At 36.7% G+C, this 20,018-nt stretch overlaps 1 protein-coding gene and 1 long non-coding RNA gene across 5 annotated transcripts in view; one reads left to right on the top strand and one right to left on the bottom strand.

Moving 5' to 3' along the window:
• The window catches only part of LOC126977261 (4-hydroxybutyrate coenzyme A transferase), a 33,497-nt gene that overhangs the window by 11,631 nt on the left and 1,848 nt on the right, over positions 1–20,018 (top strand). The window contains exons 2-9 of the mRNA XM_050826005.1: positions 3,854–4,016; positions 7,483–7,621; positions 9,499–9,589; positions 12,141–12,332; positions 13,846–13,972; positions 15,058–15,146; positions 16,647–16,766; positions 18,294–18,440. Coding sequence (XP_050681962.1) covers positions 3,854–4,016; positions 7,483–7,621; positions 9,499–9,589; positions 12,141–12,332; positions 13,846–13,972; positions 15,058–15,146; positions 16,647–16,766; positions 18,294–18,440 — 1,068 coding nt within the window. The remainder of the gene's footprint in view (positions 1–3,853; positions 4,017–7,482; positions 7,622–9,498; positions 9,590–12,140; positions 12,333–13,845; positions 13,973–15,057; positions 15,147–16,646; positions 16,767–18,293; positions 18,441–20,018) is intronic.
• On the bottom strand, positions 15,298–15,967 carry LOC126977338 (uncharacterized). 4 transcript variants are annotated; one of them, XR_007732191.1, is made up of 3 exons: positions 15,824–15,967; positions 15,499–15,628; positions 15,298–15,368 (listed from the first exon to the last, which is right to left on the bottom strand). It is a non-coding gene; the product is annotated as an uncharacterized LOC126977338 (long non-coding RNA). The 4 variants fall into 4 exon arrangements; XR_007732192.1 differs by having other exon boundaries at positions 15,564–15,693; XR_007732190.1 differs by having other exon boundaries at positions 15,499–15,693.

A 20,018-nucleotide genomic window follows, 5' to 3' on the forward strand; every position in this document is an offset into this window, starting at 1 on the left:
TTAGTCTCGCTAAAACTCGAGAATGGCTGGACCTATTTGGCTAATTTTGGGCTTGAATTATTTGTGGAAGTCCAGAGAAGGTTTAAAAGGTGAATAAATAGGAAAATGCTGCTAAATTAAATAAAAACAACAAATTTGTTTTTCCTTTGATGTGTCCATACATAATTTCTATTAGAGAATTTACTGACGCACGGTTTGACAGTTCTGCTGTGAAATAATTTCATTACGACAGCAGGCTGCATATTTTACGAAGTAATTTTTGATGTTATGATATATTATTGACAAATTCATATAAAACATTATTTTATTTATTATATACAGAACAACGTCTGTCGGGTCAGCTAATATATAATAATAATAAATCTACATTAAATTAATCTAGACGCGTTCGCGGTCTGCTATAAGTACATGCATATATACACACACTATAGCTGCGTCTCGTAACGGTGTCACGAGTCCAGAGATTTTATCTCATCTAAAAATATGCGTACCGCGTTAAAAGAATTTTTTTACTTCAAAAAATTAAAAGATTCTATCTCAGTTACAATCAAAAGCTTTTTGTTGTAGGTATTACAATAATTTCTTATGTTGTGTCGTAGAGTTGTTTATAAATACGCAGTTATTCGGTGCGGTCGACCCTAAATTAAGAATCGCCATCGCGTGGGCGCAGATTATCAACTGTAACTGCTTTTATAAGCCCGCATTTCGATATATAATTTGTATGATGGAATCTTCGCGAACAATCAATGTTACAGTTTTAATTCTGGTCAACTGGTAAAATGGTAGAGGTCATTGCATCACTAATGATACCACTTCTATTATAATTAGATCTCACACACAGGGTTCCGATTCCCTATCTATGCTCTGAATTAGGTCAATATTCCACCTTCGCACGACACGTCACAAGTTAGGATATCATCCCCACGATCTGGATGCGTGGCGGTCCTCCACAGTGCGGTTTTCAAGGAGCTTTCTTTCTCGTACTACAAAGGTGTGAAATGAGCTTCCTTGTGCGGTGTTTCCGGGACGATACGACTTGGGTACCTTCAAAAAAAGCGCGTACACCTTCCTTAAAGGCCGACAACGCTCTTGTGATTCCTCTGGTGTTGCAAGAGAATGTGGGCGGCGGTGATCACTTAACACCAGGTAACCCGTACGCTCGTTTGTCCTCCTATTCCATAAAAAAAACAATATCACTGGCACTATCAGTGTAATTGTGAATTCTTCGATATTCATTCTAACACTTGATGGCACAATCGCAATCCATTTTCCATTCTTCAGCTACAATCATATTAATTAATATTGTTGTTAAATTCATAGCCACATTTTTTGCGGCTACATAGTCTTTCAGTTATTGAGACCATATTTATTGTACCTTCCACCTCCTTGTTGACATATAAGATGTAAAGGGGTTCCGTTTATATTGGGTCATGTGAATTTCGTGTCTGTTTAACGGGTTGATGATTTCCTGCTTAACGGTGTTTGGATTGAGGGGTCTTTCAACAAATATATTGTGATAGGGTTGCGTTGTCGATACCTAGATCATTATTCAGTTTTTAATAAAATCTGAATACGGCTGTATGGGAGTGAACCCTTTGCCTGTCCTAATAATGGACGAAGAAACAAAAAAAAAACGAATGACGAAAACGTCAGAAAACTTTTTTTTTCGAAAGTTCACTGTTGAGCATTAGTGCTTTTACCTTATATTGAATTTGCTTCATGTCATAAAAACGTGAATCGATACAACTTTTCCAACTATCGGCCGTTTTCAATAACCTATCCAGGGGCGTGCAATATCATATAGGCAATTAAGCAGTGCCTACCTCGTTATGAACCTAAATAAATATAGTGTAAAAGTTAATTTAGTTTAATTTGGTTCCGTTATTTTAAAACCAAACTTCTATTGCACCCACACTCATAAATTTTACAAAATACCTACGGTAAGCAATCTCCAGGCTCAACTACCACTAGTTAGATCTACAGTGCCTACCTTGTTTGAAAACCAATGCACGTCCCTGAACCTATCTATCCTTAGTTTAACTTACTAGACGTAGATAAATCTATCCTTTTATGCTTAATTACATTTCAATAACCTATTCACAGATAACATTGGACTATAACTATATTGGAAATAACTATGGATAGATAAGATCTTGTCATTAAACGGTGACAGCAATGTATCCGTAAGTTAGACTAAGGGTAGATAGGTTATTGAAAACGGCCGTATGACAATCCACGTCAGACGATCGGTAATCGACTATTTCCAATATTGATCAAGGGGTTTTTGAAAGAATTTGCTACGGGTCCCGCGCTTACTTATTCCGGCACTGATAATAATGTGTATTTTGCTGCTGAGTGCAATCTACATGCAGTCGTCGAGGTCAAAAGTACTTTGACCGGTTAACGTGTCCTAAATACTGATGAAGCTGAATATAGCATGCCAATACTCAAGGGAGCGGAACTGTTGGACATCTTTTATCGGTTTATTTATTCCCGACGTTGAGATATAGTTATTTATTCTAATATGATAACAAGCTTATGTTTTTATAGTATGTTAGAATAATCATTAGGCAATAGCTGTAGGTGTAGTATCCCATTATAATAAAATTTAAAATAAACATTATTGCGGTTTCAAGGGCGCCAGAGCTAGTGAAATTATTGGGCAAATGAGACTTAACATCTTATGTGTCAAGGTGTGGAGCGCAATTGTAGTGCTCAGAAGTTTTGGGTTGTTCAAGAATCCTGAAAGGCATTGCATTGTAATGGGCAGGGCGTATCGTCCTTTATTTTCATAAAAAAAATAATTTAGTATTTCGTCGGGAACTCCCAAAAAAATGTCGTCATGGGACGCCCAACAGATGTGAAACATCTCATTTAATATTAATGTTTCAATTTAAACAAAACCTTACCGCTAAGGTAAATCTTTACCAAATTTCATGACGATCATTTCTAGGTAATTAATAAAGTTAATGATAAATATTAAAGTTTGTGTAAATGTAACGTCACGTGAGCGCGCGAGATATCACTTGTGCGGTGGGCGGTGGGTCGACCAAAATGAGTTCTTGAGTGTTGAGCATAGCTAAACCTAAACCCTTATCAGAGATGTAGGATATATATGTCAAAATATCAAAATCAAAAATATTTTATTTCATAGGTGAGTTACATTACACTTAAAATATTTCATTTTTTCATAAAGCTCATTCGGAAGGTAGATTTGCATATAGAAGAACGAGCAAGAAACTCTAAGGTTGCTCTTTCCAAAATAGATTAGGTATTCATCTTCATCCTTTCAGCCGCAAGACGTTCACTGCTGGACAAAGGCCTCCTCCAAAGATCGCCATTAAGATCGGTCCTGCGCTGCCCTCATCCAACCTATTCTGGCGATCTTAACCAGAGCGTCGATCCATCTTGTGGGGGGCCTACCAACACACATAGTGTTGGTAGGCCCCTTTCTTTCGGTAAGTGGTCGCAATTCGAGGATTTTACTGCCCCAACGGCCATCTGTCCGCCGAGCTATGTGCTCTGCCCACTGCCACCTCAGTTTCACAATCATTTATGCTATGTCGGTAACTTTGGTTACGGATCTGCTCATTTCTGATTCGATCTCGTAGGGAAACTCCGAGCATAGCCCTCTCCATTGCTCTCTGAGCGACAATGAGCTTCTTCGTAATTCTTCGTAATAGTTATCGACCACGTCTTCAGATTAGGTATTACAAGTTCTTTTTTCAATTTAAGTTACCTCATGACTTACTGACGAGATATTGTAGGCGCATTACGTTTTGGTTTCACGATCACGGCCAATTATTCAAGTTTTCTGCAGTCAATTCTTCATCATAATTGTACTCCCTTCCAGGTCAGACTGTGTACGTGCAGGGCGCCGCGGCGACCCCGGTTCCACTGCTGGATGCCATGACAGACGTTGGCAAGGCGGGTTCGATGCGGGACATCAAGGTGGTCCACATGCACACCGAGAAGGAGGCCAAATACGTGGCGCCCGAGTGCAAGGATATCTTCAGGTGGGACTCCCGTCTACATTCGATATCTGTACGGGTGAACTAACCGACCCGATACCACCTTAAGACGACACATAATATTGACAAACTTTTTACACAAATTATCTTGCCCCAAGTTAAGCATATATAGCTTGTGTTATGGGTTACAAGACAATGATATATTTAATACAATATACTTACTTTAACATACATAAATTCATATAAACATACATAAATACATTTAAACATCCATGACTCGGAAACAAACATCCATATTCATCATATAAATGTTTGCACCTACCGGGATTCGAACCCGGTACCTCTAGCTTAATAGGTAGGATCGCTAACCACTCGGCTATACAGGTCGTCATAGGACATTAAACGAAAATTACACAGTTTCAATTTGTAACTAAATTTATGATCGATGCGGGACTCTAAGCTGCGACCTCTCCATTTCCGTCCGAGTACTTTCTATGAAGTACATACATTCTTTTTATTATTTTTTTAATCTGGATTTATAAAATTTGCAGTATTTTATCATGGTGGAACATGACTATGTTTAAATTTCTTATGTCGAGCTTAGCTCCATACTGGATAATTATTTTGGAATGATACTTACGTCATTGTATAGGAAATTTAATTGTATAGACACTTAAGCAGCATTGTTTTCAAAAAACCATAAATTAAAAAAAAAATTCAAACAAACAACAACTAAGGTACCCTTAGCTTTCCCCGGGCGTAAAAGAATATGCCCCAGACTCAAGGGTTTTTAGAAGTGGGAGAGTCGCGCTGCCGTCTTATGACGTCAGCACAAACGGGCCATACTCGTCCGGGTTAATTAACACACTCGCACAGAATACCGGCGTTAAGTTGCAGTCTAGTTCTGCTGTTTCGCATAGGTTTGTGTCGAGAACCGGAGCGCCCCCCCCATAATTAATAAGAGATTTTACTCCAGGGCTCTACCGGAGCCGTATTTTGGGGAAGCCACAGAACCGAGCATATAAACTCTGTCCACCACCACCTTGAGACGGCGCTGGCGGCCTTCTGTTCTCAACGGAGACGCAGATATCTCGACCTAGCCATACATCATATTTGACGTACCCCGGATACAAAATTGAACATTATTTTTTGACTCATGCAGGGGTATGTGTGAACGTTAATATATGTGCCCCTGAGTTGACGCCGGTGGTAGCGTAATGCCGTATACACGGGCCATGCAGGGACATCGTTGACCAGTGCCGGGAGAAACGTGTCTCTTCTGAGAAGGTCGCTGAATAGGGTAAATTGACCCTTGTCCAATTTAACCCCCAGAAGACTCAAGTATGCGTGTTTACCATTAATAAAACCCTATTTGACGTATCATCGCTCTTCGATAACACCTCCCGTAAAGCCTCGCCTGGTATCGGAATTTTGGATCTCGAAATATCAAGCTATTGTCAATGCTGAGATCATTTGGAAGCCAAGCCCAACTGGCACGGCAATACTTACAGGCGGCCCACATTCTAGCGCTCTATAAAGCGCAGGTCCGGCCACATATGGAGTATTGCTGTCATCTCTGGTCTGCCGCACTCCAGCATTAGCTCGAACCATTTGACCGCGTGCAACGCACAGCTGCTCAAATTGTCGGGGACGCACTGCTCTGTGATCGGCTAGACAACGTGGCGTTGCGTAAGGACGTCTCTTCATTGTGTCTGCTACTTTCGCACGACACTTTCGAGTTCTCTTCCACGTGCGACTAAACTGTGGTATGAGGTTCCTTTTGCGGTGTTTCCAGGACGATGTGACATGGGTGCCTTCAAAAAAATTCCTATGGTGCACTTTTGCATGTGGGCGGCGGTGATCACTTAACATCAGGTGACCCGTAAGCTCGTTTGTCCTCTCTACCATAAAAAAATAACCGCTCTGCGGATGAGAGCCACACAGCCAGATGGGAAATATGATATCAAAGTTGTTTGTTGATTTATCGCATTACGCCACACCCAGGTCGTATTGTTATGCGTTGCTTAGGTGATATTGCCGCTTTTATGCAATGACTATCATAAGATTATCAAAAAAATATGACCGAAGAAATTATTCCAGTCATGACAATGACTATGCTGTTGTTCCGTTAGATATAAATATTTTTTATAACCACAATCTGATACGGATATCTGTTATCTCGTATCGCATTTCACGTTATCAACACTATATCGGGACATTCTAAAGGACATGTCATCTGTCCATGGATTACCTAATACTAAAGAGTAGGGATGGATACTTACGTACTTATAATAATAATATTGACACACTCTTACGCAAATTATCTTGCCCCAAACTAGGCATAGCCTAGTTTGGGGCAATATCGTTGTCTTGTACCTAGCCTAGCCTAGGTACAAGACAACGATATATTTAATACGATATTACGTACTTGGAACATACATAAATTCATATAAACATCCATGACTCGGAAATAAATATTCATATTCATCATATAAATGGTTGCACCTACCGGGATTCGAACCCGGGACCTCTAGATTAGTTGGCAGGGTATACTGACTGCATACTAGCTCGTACTGTGGCAATGATTACTATTATTATATTTGCAAGCCCATGCAAGTTGTTGTACACCTCTCGTTATCACATAACATCTCACATGAAAACAATGGTGTTTTTAGGACCAATCTTGGTATTTTGTTATAAATGAAAATAAGGGACGAGACGAGCAGGACGTTCAGCTGATGGTAATTGATACGCCCTGCCCATTACAATGCCGTGCCGCTCAGGATTCTTGAAAAACCCCAAAAATTCTGAGCGGCACTACAACTGCGCTTGTCACCTTGAGACATAAGATGTTAAGTCTCATTTGCCTAGTAATTTCACTAGCTACGACGCCCTTCAGACCGAAACACAGTAATGCTTACACATTACTGGTTCACGACAGAAATAGGCGCCGTTGTGGCACAAATAATCTAGCCGGCATCCTGTGCAAAGGAGCCTTCCACTGGTAAAGAAAAAAATTGGACCCAAGTTCCAGAATGTCCTTTCAGTAAAACTTTGTTGCACACAAGTGTGATTGGAAACGAATGCTTCAGACTCCTAGGCCTGATTTGAATCCGCTGGATTATAATCTACCGTCATTTTTAGAGAGCCTTACGAGCTCTAAATGCCTTTAAAAATCTGGAGAACCTAAAACAACCCATAAGATTAGCCGTCGAAAAATTCCCTAAGAAAATGTAGGCAAACATGGCCAGTGGAAATAATTGTGAATGAGTTTGATATTTTTTAATGCTTTTATGTAAAAACTAACAGACCCTACAGTAATTAATGTTTAATACAATAGATAAAAGATTTGTAAAACTAGGTATAAATGTTTATCTACATATACTGCACGGGGGTATATAAGGGCGAAATATATTGTCTCTCTCTCTCAACTATACTAGTTCTCACGCCGAATAGGTCTATGACCATTTATATAGGTCCGTCTATTTAAATATTATATAATTTGTTACAGGTCGGTATCTTTATTCATGGCCGCGAATGTGAGACAGTCTGTCGCGGAGGGCAGGTCTGATGTGATCCCCATCTTCCTGCAAGACATCCCCAAGCTCTTCCACAAGAAGATCATCCAGCCCGATATTTCTGTTATTCAGGTAAAACTGCTACTTTCAGGCAAGCTTTTGTCACAGAAATTTAGTTTTTTTTCCATTCCGGAATACTCTGATCGCGCGGTATGCCTCAGATCGTCGCAATTTTTGCGCTCGCGCAGCATTCTGTCAATGCGGATTATTTTACGCACCTTATCAGTAATACAATGCTTATAATTAGGATGATTTGAGTTAATGTATCTGAAAGCTATTAAAACAAGCTTTAACACCATGCAAATCAACCATCTCGTAAACAAAATAAGTCTCAGATTTTGGTGATGGAGTATGGTGCCGTATGGCACTTTCGGTTTTGGTGTACATCTGAAAAATGTAGTAGACTGGGACACTGCCGATTTCGGAAGGTTACACAGATCCAGCATGCGTCAAACATATCAAAATAATGCTGGGAGAGTTTCTTGCGCCGCTTCTTCTCTCTCAGAACGCCATTTGTTTCCGAAGCTGTAGTAGTATCTATTATATTAGAAATGACATCAAAAAGAATTCTAAAGGAATCAATTTTGAGAAAATAAATACCTTTTATGCCTTTTATCATACTTGCCCTATATAATGTAGTAAATACATACTTCTTTCGGAATCTTCCTGTAGGTACATACTGATACTCATACTAATTTTTTCTTTTTTGAAAAAAAGGGACGAGACATTGAGGTAATTGATACGCCGTACCCATTACAATGCAGTGCCACTCAGGATTCTGGAAAAACCCAAAAATTGTGAACGGCACTACAATTGCGCTCGTCACCTTGAGACATAAGATGTTATTTCTCATTTGCCCAGTACTTTCACTAGCTACGGCACCCTTCAACTGAAACACAGTAATGCTTACATATTACTGCTTCACCGCTGTGGTACCCATAATCTAGCCGGCTTCCTTTGCAAAGGAGCCTTCCACTGGTAAAAACCTCCCACTAGTACTAAATTTAATCACATGTCCTAGATGATTAGACAAGGTAAACCTCCCATTGTGTGAGTTTCATTACTGTCTATTAGTTGCTGAGGTTACAATGACCCTCCTTAAAAGGCATTTATTTTCCCAATACTGATTCCTTTAGAATTCTTTTTGATGTAATTTCTAATAACTACTAGATACTACTACCGCTTCGGAAACAAATGGCGCTCTGAGAGAGAAGAAGCGGAGCAAGAAACACTCCTAGCTTTTTCTTGCGCTCTTTTTAATCTATATATATAAATGAATTGCTGTTCGTTAGTCTCGCTAAAACTCGAGAACGGCTGGACCGATTTGGCTAATTTTGGTCTTGAATTATTTGTGGAAGTCCAGAGAAGGTTTAAAAGGTGAATAAATAGGAAAATGTTCGGAATAAAAAAATACAACAATTTTGTTTTTCCTTTGATGTGTCCCCCGTCGTTCAGAAATTAAATTGAAAGAATAGTTTAAAATGAATAACTAATTAGAATCTTTGTATCTGTCTAACTTTCTAAGGAGTTAAAAAAACAAACTTAATTTTAGCTACCTATAGTTCATAGATTAACTACAGTTGATGTCGTCATAGTATCGTTACTATGATGGCAATACAACGTTTGCTGGGTCAGCTAGTCGAATGTAAAATATTGTATGGTCATTGCTATAAAATAATCATAATGAAGTCCCAGGCTTTTGGATCAATTAGATATTCAGCTGTGGAGTAGTTTGATTTACGACAGAGCAATTTTAATATAATAATAATGATAATAATATAATGATAATACCTGAACAGTGGCTGGACCTTTTTAATAAAAGTGTTTACATCTACCCTTAAAGCTATTTTGTATCTTATGAAGCCTACTAGTTACAAGCAATCCCTTATTTCTATTGTTATTACTTCAAGTTTGCCCACCTTCCAATAAAACATTTGTTTTCTTTCCAGGTATCACCTCCCGACCAACATGGATACTGCAGTCTGGGCACCTCGGTGGACTGCGTCAGGGCGGCCTTAATAAATTCTAAATATATTATCGGTAATGTGATGACAGTGATAACTATTTATTGCCAAAGTATATCGCTTCATTGTATTCTACCGCATTTATTAAGGAGTGTTCCCATTAGCGGTTTATCCTGGTTCCTGCCGCTGAAATATACGCAGATCCCGTTACAAACTGAAATATCCGTAAATTCCGCTGATACATGTCTTCAATAAATTGGACACGTGCTTTGTCCGGCACTTTTCACAATTTTACACAATTCCGTCACGAGACTCAACTTGAGTCTCTGGAATTTGGCGATTCAACATCTGCTGAGGATGCCTTGTGGAGAAGCGAAACACGTGTCGAATTGATTGAAGACAAATAGCGGAATTAATAAAATAATGCTGTGTCGTTCCTCCACAAATCGATTTTACGCGTACAACCAAACGGGGTAAAAAACTTCCCTGTGTGGTGTTTGAAGTTCAATTAGGCGTGGGTACAATTAGATTCCTCTGGTCCTGCAAGAGAGTATGGGTAGCGGTTACCACTTGCCCTCCGGTCACACTAGTTTGCCCACCTTATACATAACTAGCTGACCCGGCAAACGTTGTTTTGCCATATAAAATATAATTCACGCGATAGTTTTATAAGTAATAAAATATTGCCTATATTATAGCCTGTACATCATTTTGTTCTATTGTCAATAGTTTTTGCAGCGCACGCAAAAATAGGTTTTCGATTTTACACCTTGTGTTACAAAATAGCAATTTTATTACGGATCCCTAATTTTGAAAAAAAAACATAGCCTTTAGCCTTCCTCGATAAATGGACTACCCAACACTGAAAGAAGCATTCAAATCGGACCAGTAGTACCAGAGATTAGCGCGTTCAAACAAACAAACACTGCAGCTTTATAATATTAGTATAGATAAGTACATAACAGCGTCGATGCCTAGCTAGTCTAATAAATAGTGGCAAGAATAATAAATGCCACAACCCCACAATATTTTTAAAACCTTTAAATACGCTTAAATAGCATAGTACATATAAATATTCCAGCATGTTAATGTGATGCACAAACCAGTCAACCTAAGGAAGCTAAAGTACGAAGCCCAATGCGACACCTATATACTTTAATTCATTTTTTTTTATATGCCAATAAGGGAAGAGAAGAGCAGAACGTTCAACTGATAGTAATGGATACACCCTGCCCATTGCAATGTAAAAAGGCATAAAAGGCATTTATTTTCTCAAAATTGATTCCTTTAGAATTCTTTTTGATGTCATTTCTTATACTACTAGATACTACTACCGCTTCGGAAACAAATGGCGCTCTGAGAGAGAAGAAGCGGCGCAAGAAACTCTCCCAGCATTCTTTTTTTTGCGCTCTTTTCAATAAAAATATACAATATTGTACAGTCGCTATAAAATAATCACAATCTAGTCCCAGGCTGTCCGATCATTTAGATATTCAGCAGTGGAGTAATAGGATTTACGACAGAGCCATTTTTTTATAAAACATTTAAATTTATTTATAGATAATGCCTGAACAGTGGCTGGGACTTTATTGTAGAAGTGTATACATTTACCCTTAAAGCTATTATGTATCTTATGAAGCCTACTAGAATTAGTTACAAGCAATCCCTTATTTCTAGTGTTATAATAATGAAAATCACTATTAAGAGCAAAAAGGTGACGATTTTTGTGAACATATATTAAATTTTCATAAATGTACTGACAATAAACAGTCATAATATTTATTTCTTTAAATTTTTCTTTGAGAGACTGTCTATAACCAAACTGATATATAGCACGAACAGCTCTCTTTTGCAGTGCAAACACTATGTCAATCTCAGCAGCATGACCCCATAGTAATATACCGTACGTCATGATGCTGTGAAAATAACTAAAGTACACTAATCTAGCGGTCGCTTGTAGTGCCGCTTCTTGAAAAACCCATAAAAACTGAGCAGCAGTATAATTGCGCTCGTCACCCTGAGACAAAAGATGTTAGGTACATTTATCTCCTAAACTATTGCAGATTTTGAAACTTCTGGTGTATATATAAATGAACTTTAGGCTATATTTTGAAGAAAAATAAATTGGTCGAAGGTATAAAAAAATATTTAAACTAAATTCCAATTTTAAAAAAACAACTAAACCAAATATGAACAAACAGAACGTCACATTTTTCGCTGTCCTCTTCACGTGAAATGCCCACATATATACATCTTCTAATATATAAAATTCTTGTGTCATGGTGTTAAACATTGAACTCCTCCGAAACGGCTTGACCGATTCTCATGAAATTTTGAGTGCATATTGGGTAGGTCTGAGAATCGGACATCTATTTTTCATCCCCCTAAATGTTAAGGATATTCCACACGAATTTTATTTTTAATTTTTTTGACATTTTTTTATATTTATATGATTATGAGTCAGCATTAAAAAATACATACAACTTCAAATTTTCACCCATCTACGATCAACAGTTACTTTTGTATCGCGATTTTAATATCGGAAATACGTTTGCTTGGTCAGCTAGTACCTCTATATAATATAACCTATAAAAGCTGCAATTTATAACAAATTGTTATTTTAACAGCCCAAATTAACAGCAACATGCCAAGAACATTCGGAGATGCTATCATCCACATCTCCCATATGGACTATGCGGTCGAGGACCACACTCCTCTCCCAGAACATGGCTCCAAAGGCCTTCCCAGTCCCGAGGAAATGAAGATCGGACAGCTCATTGGAGATAATCTGGTGGAGGATGGCGCTACACTCCAGATGGGTGAGGATATTATACAATAAGCATCTTATATTGAACAAATACTTTCAAAAAAAGATAGATCTTAATCTTATCTTAGATAGATAGATAAACTTCATATTGAAAACACACTTTTAGCGTAGAGCTCAAAACAACAGGTTTTTGAAAGGACGATCCACTGTTTAGAGCCTAATTATTTGTAGCTTCATAATATAATACAGTCTTATAGTAAATTGAAAGATTGACTCATAAGAATTGACCGCTTATTGCTAGTTAAGTCACAGTCCATAGGCATACGGAGTAACCTGTAGATGGTTTACATCAATGTGTATCTTAAATGTTAGTTGCACTCCGTCGACAATGCTGGTCCCATTAGGAATCCTTCAAGGATCACCACTAGGTCCTTTACTGTTTAATATATTTGTAAATGATTTTTCCTCTTCTAGTTGTTTTATTAACTCAAAAATGTTATTTTATGCTGATAATATCTCCTGTAAGATAACTCGCATGTGCACAACGCATTTAGTATGATTTCAAAAAATATTTAAATGTTACTAAGTGTTATATAAATTCATATACTGGGAAATCTAATTTTATTAATAAATGAAAAATATAGGGTCCACTGAATTCGCGATGTAAAATCTGAATTCTATTATAAATAAGGCATTAAAATCCCTAGGTTTTATCTTATGCATGTCTCCTGAATTTAATTCTATTAAAGCCATAAAAAAACCTTAGAATATGCCTCATAAGTTTGGAACCCCATCTACTATATATATTACTCTTATTGAATCGTTACAAACATTGTAGTTGCGTCATCTTCAATTGAAAATAAAGGCATAACTACCATACTACTTTAAGCTCTATCGAAAATTCCATATTCTTCCCTTATTAGGGAGGTATACAGCTGATCTCGTTTGTATAATGAACATAGCGAGGGGTTTGGTCGACAGTCCTGAGCTGCTCGAGGCATTGGTGTATATGTCCTACTTGTCTCATTCCGTAGACCATGCAGCCTGCATATTCCCCGAGCCAGGAACAATTATAGACCTTATGCAGGGGCGTGCATACCATATAGGCAATTATTCAATGCTTACCTCGTTAAGAACATAAATAAATATAGCACTAGTGTTAAACTTTTTTTTAGTTCAATTTGGTTCCATTATAATATAACCAAACTTTTATATATTCAATACAACAGTATTGTATTAAATAATAGCTATTGAACATCCACTCGTTTAACTAAAACATTATATTGACCAAATCGGCCGGAAACTATATGCGAAACAAAAACAGCTTCAATATTCGGACCTGAAAAACCAGTATTGTCTGTACAGTTGTATCTACAATGCCTACCTTCTATAAAACCAATGCACGCCCCCTAACCTTATGCGAGCGGGTCGGTCATATCATGTTCCTATAATTTGAATCATCGGATCTTCAGTACTCTGTGATCGGCACGAATCGATGGCTTGCAATTAGATTCTGAAGAAGAAAACTTAAAATAGAAAATTCTACAATATGGTATGATTGCCAGGTATCGGCGTGATCCCTGACGCGGTGCTGTTCGCCCTGAAGGACCACAAGGACCTCGGCATCCACTCCGAGATGTTCAGCGTCGGAGTCATCGACCTGGTGAAGCGTGGCTGCATCACCAACAATATGTTAGTACTTACAGGATTATTTATTTATTTATTAGGTTTATTTACAATCACTTACAATAATACAGACAAATATAAAAAGTAGAATTAAAAACTAGGAACTAAATGTAGTGATTACACCCAAATAAACACAGCATGCACAGTTATAATTAATTATATATTTTATATATAGAATAAGTTAAGAATTAAACATTTTTTTACATTAATAAATGAGTAGGTTACATAGTTATACACAGTTACATTAATTTTCCAATTAAAACATTATTAAAGATTACCAATGTTGCTGCAAATGGTCTTGTGGAATTTGGCTAAGGAATCAGCAAATATGTCAGTATCAGCTACGCTATAAGAATTTAAAATTTTACATAATCGTGGGACTGGGAAATTGGTACCTAGGATCGTTCGATAAGTGGAGTAATAGGCTTGCGTGGAACTCACTTCACATCTTACTGGTCTACACGTCTTACTGGTACTCTAAGACTAAATTTGTTTAGCAATTCGGGGCAGTCGATAAAGCCGTTCAACAGTTTAAACTGACATAGTTATACAACAATACATAGGACTATACTATACTGTGTATCTGGAACTGTAAAGTAGATCCTGTAGATGGAGCCACAACTTGGGACATGAACAAGACTTATCAAAATTTAAACGATTTGCTATTTTTTTTAAAGTGCGACATCTCAAGTCAATTTCCTAATATGCAAATATTGTTGTTAAGCGGACTATCAACTGTAAAGTAGATCTTGTAGATGAAGCCACAACCTGAGAGTTGAACATGACATACAAGATTTATCAACGATACGTCACTCGAACTGTTGGCTCAGTGGAAGAGCGCTCGCACGTAACGCGAGAGTTCGCGTTCGCGTCGTTCATTTGTTTTAAAATTTAATATGTATACAAAAATTTACGACACATGCGTCACTCGAACGGTTGGCTCAGTTGGTAATAGCGCTCGGACGGAACCCGAGAGTTCACGGGTTGGAGTCCATAAATTTTGGTTATAAATTTAATGTAATTAATCCCAGAAGTGAGGGATATCACTTTAAAAATAACAAATTGTGCATCTATTTGTTTTTTTTTTTCAGGAAAAAAATGCACAAAGGTCGTATTGTTGCAAGCTTCATAGTAGGCAACAAGGAGTTGTACGATTTCGTGGACAATAACCCGTTCATTGGTGAGTTGAAAGATTACAACATATATTAATTACTATTTGTAACAAAATATATGGATTTAGCGTATGGTACGTTTGTTCGACTCTTCAGATGAGTATACAAATGATTTAAGTTCTTTTTTTTTTCTTTAGTGTTAATTCCGCCAATATTTGTTTTTAAAACAATTCGACACGTGTTTCGCCTCTCAATCAGTCTCGTGCCAGATTTTGGCAAGAGAACACGACCTGAGGATGCCTCGTGTAGAAGCGAAACACGTGTCGAATGACTGATTTTGGCGAGACAACACGACCTGAGAATGCCTCGTGTAGAGGCGAAACACGTGTCGAATGACTGATTTTGGCGAGACAACACGACCTGAGGATGCCTCGTGTAGAGGCGAAACACGTGTCGAATGACTGATTTTGGCGAGACAACACGACCTGAGGATGCCTCGTGTAGAGGCGAAACACGTGTCGAATGACTGATTTTGGCGAGACAACACGACCTGAGGATGCCTCGTGTAGAGGCGAAACACGTGTCGAATGACTGATTTTGGCGAGACAACACGACCTGAGGATGCCTCGTGTAGAGGCGAAACACGTGTCGAATGACTGATTTTGGCGAGACAACACGACCTGAGGATGCCTCGTGTAGAGGCGAAACACGTGTCCAATGACTGATTTTGGCGAGACAACACGACCTGAGGATGCCTCGTGTAGAGGCGAAACACGTGTCGAATTGTTTTAAAAACAAATATTGGCGGAATTAACACTAAAGAAAAAAACTTAAATCATTTGTATAATTATGGATTTCCGCAAAGTAACGCCTAATTCAATAAATTTTCTTCAGATGAGGTCAAAATTTGCAGATTTTTTTTTAGAATAGAATACCACCACCACCAGACAATTATTAAATAACAAACCAGAATGAGTAATAAATTCTTAGAACTAATAAAACGAATTAAATAATACCATTTATTACTAAAAACGAAAAAGTAGGTACTGTGCGGCAGAGAATGTCACCAAATGGAGCTAACTCAGTAATAAGTTGCAATGGCGTGGCGCCAATGTAGCACTGGTTTTCAGTAGCCCCAACATTATTGATACCTGGAGTAGCAGCGACTAGTAATTTTAAAATTATAGTTATGAATATAATTGAACATAAATTAAAATCAGTAAATAGGCAGTATTTATAGATATAATTTTTTTTTTAATTTAACTCTAAAAAATGATAAAAATAAATAAAAGAAACTGAACGTAAGAAGAAAATCTGAATGTATGGTTGAAAAATGTTATAATATGTGGCTATTAATGATAAATAAATGTTAGTAAAAATTATGGTATAAGATTTAAAAGAGGTACAAGCTGTTACACAGGTTTATAAAAACTTTAATCCTTTAAAGTTGTTTTATTTAAATGTGTAAAACTCGCGTTAATATAAAAACAAATACTATATTAACACTATTTGTTATTTATTTATAAATCACTCGGTTGATTTGATTCCATATGCCTGATGATTCACAGAGATGATGGAGGTGGACTACGTGAACAATACCCACATCATATCGCTGCTGCCCAAGATGACGGCCATCAACTCGTGCATGGAGGTTGACATCACCGGCCAAGTGTGTGCCGACTCCATAGGTCAGAATCACTACACAGTTATCACCAATCTTGTGCTATTTTTGGAACAAACCTTACGAGAATATATTCACCATGTATTTAAATCAAAAATCAAATCAAAATATTTTATTGCAAGTAATTTTTACAAAAGGGTGGTACATTAGATGGGTAGACAATATGTGACGCCCTGCAAGGGCACAGCAATGTTTTATATAAAAAAATAATAGTTAAAAAACTACAATAAAATATTTCTTTTACACTATTTTCAATTTAAATTTATTAAAATTTATTTTCTATTTTTTAGTTGAATTCTATATAAAGCGTGTTTTTGTACTTTTTGGTAACTATTATAATTTTTTAGTTAAATTTTCTATAAAAGCGTATTTTTAAAACTATTAAGTACTTTAACATCAATTCCTGCCTTATCGACTACAGATAAAAATTATATAAATTGACAAAAATCTTAGTTTGCAAATTGAATAATGGAATAATCTTATCAAATTAGTGTATTGTCATCAGTCCTCAATAAATCTACAAAGTTTGATTGAAATCTGGCCGTTTAAAGTGGGTCAAAATCGCGTCTAAAGGAGTCAGTTACAAACATACATACTAACATACAAATGATACATAAGAAAATAGATATTAAAAATATAGATAATACAGCTATTATTATTAGTATAATTAGTTATTTCTATGTTATAAATAATTTCCACACATAGTGTACTTAATTAAAAAATTCGGGTAAATCGTAGAAGCATTTTGACATTAAAAAAAATTTTAAGATCTCTTTTAAATAGAGGCTTATTTTTATTTTTAACTAGCTGACCCGGCAAACGTTGTATTGCCATATAAAGTATAATTCATCAAAATCCAATCAGTAGTTTTTGCGTTAAAGAACTTCAAACATACATCCAGACATACAAACTTTCACATTTATAATATTAACTAGCTGACCCGGCAAACGTTGTTTTGCCATATAAAGTATAATTCACGCGATAGTTTTATAAGTAATAAAATATTGCCTATATTATAGCCTGTACATCATTTTGTTCTATTGTCAATAGTTTTTGCAGCGCACGCAAAAATAGATTTTCGATTTTACACCTTGTGTTACAAAATAGCAATTTTTTTTACGGATCCCTAATTTTGAAAAAAAAACATAGCCTATAGCCTTCCTCGATAAATGGACTACCCAACACTGAAAGAATCATTCAAATCGGACCAGTAGTACCAGAGATTAGCGCGTTCAAACAAACAAACAAACACTGCAGCTTTATAATATTATAGTATAGATAGGATTACGTTTGGGATGTGGTTATAAATTTTTATTGCCATGTGGTGAGGGCTGAATGACACTAGTTTATATTACTATTATGGAAAGAGCTGCAATCATTTTGTTCGTATTTAAAATTATTATGTTATCTGTACAGGCACTTTTTATATTATATATATTGTAATTATTTGACGTGAAAAAGTGTATTTTGAAATACCTCCTTTCAATAAACTGTTTTGATTTGATTTGATTATGAAAATACCTATGTCGTTCAGGTACTCGCATGTTCTCCGGCTTTGGTGGTCAGGTTGACTTCATCCGCGGCGCCGCTGAGGCCGTGGACGGTCAGGGGAAACCCATCATAGCCATGTGCTCCACCTCCAAGAAGGGAGTCAACAAGATTGTGCCCACACTGAAAGCTGGTGAGCTGCAAACCACTCTTCATCTTTCATAATCTAAAAAAAAAATATAGCATATAATTTTATTATTAATAATATTAAGTACTGCGTATAAACTCTAGGTACCTACGCCTTTTAAACTTTTTCTGTATTCAAATTTGGAACGCATTTACGGCCGTTCCCAATGTACTATCTACAGATTACTACCTTCTACTGTCAATAATCTGAAGCTGTCCCAATATACCCGATAAGTCATTCTTATCGCCTTATATTGGGACGCGTGAATTGCAATTTCCATACAAATTTCTATCGCTGGTAAGCTACACGTCGTCCCATTGACAGACAGCGTGTACGGATAATGTGAGATACCGTCGTTAAGTTTATTGGGACAGAAAAGTCAACGATAGTTACGATTTTTATCTCAAGTAAGATAGACAGAATATGTTACGGAATTTTTATATTTTTCCTCTTTTTACATTATTCTATCATCAATTAATTCATTGAAATGTTCACATAATAGTACAGTAACAGCTTTACACACAGTGGGTATGGAATTCTATACTAACAGTTGTTACTTATCGTAAAAATACTTAATTTTAATAAATTAAGCGGTACTAATATAAGTGCTCGGACGGAACCCGAGAAGTCGCGGGTTCGAGTCCCGCATCGTTCGTAACTAATGGTTACAAATTTTAATTTAAGTTTTTTTTTTTTGTAATATTGACACACTTTTTACACAAATTATCTTGCCCCAAGTTAAGCATATATAGGCTGTGGTATGGGTTACAAGACAATGATATATTTAATACAATATACTTACTTAAACATCCATGACTCGGAAATAAACATCCATTTTCATCATATAAATGCTTGCACCTACCAGGATTCGAACCCGGGACCTCTAGCTTAGTAGGTATGATCGCTAACCACTCGGCTACACAGGTCGTCAAATGTTGTTACAAAATTAATACGAAAAGTCAGGGTCAATATCACTTTAAAAATAACAACTTGTTTTTATATTTAACTTGTTGGTCAGGCGCCGTTGGGGTACCTACGCATAATCTTAAATTGTTGTTCTATCCGCGCTATGAAGATACTATAATATTATAATAATAATTATTAGACAGCCCTTTTAACGCCAATATAAGCTAGGCATGGTGTAAATTATATTTATCTACACCCATGTTTTAAATCCTCTATTAAAGATTCTGAAACAGTTAGCTTATTGCCAACATTAAAACACCCAATGTTCTAATAACCATTACATCATCCAAACGAGTGTTGTAATGTTGTACTGAATTTCATAACAAGACACCTAATTTTTTTTTCAATCCCTTCGTGCTCAGAGAGTTTTAACAGAGCCACATTTTTATTGCTCGATGCGTGGTATCTGTATGAATTTCAAAAAAAGAACTTTTCGTTTACGCGCGTTCCACGCTACTAAAACGTCGCGCGCTGTAAAAAAAAAGTAAGTTATTCGAATCCCCGCCATTTTTCTTAGATATTTTTATTGGTTTGTTTACAAAAATTGAGCGATTTATTTTAAACGCTGCAAAAAAACATAATATTCAAGTGAATTTTAATTATTTCAGTATATAAAAT

This window comes from Leptidea sinapis, chromosome 44 (genome assembly GCF_905404315.1).
Source record: "Leptidea sinapis chromosome 44, ilLepSina1.1, whole genome shotgun sequence".
Classification (NCBI taxonomy): Eukaryota; Metazoa; Arthropoda; class Insecta; order Lepidoptera; family Pieridae; genus Leptidea; species Leptidea sinapis.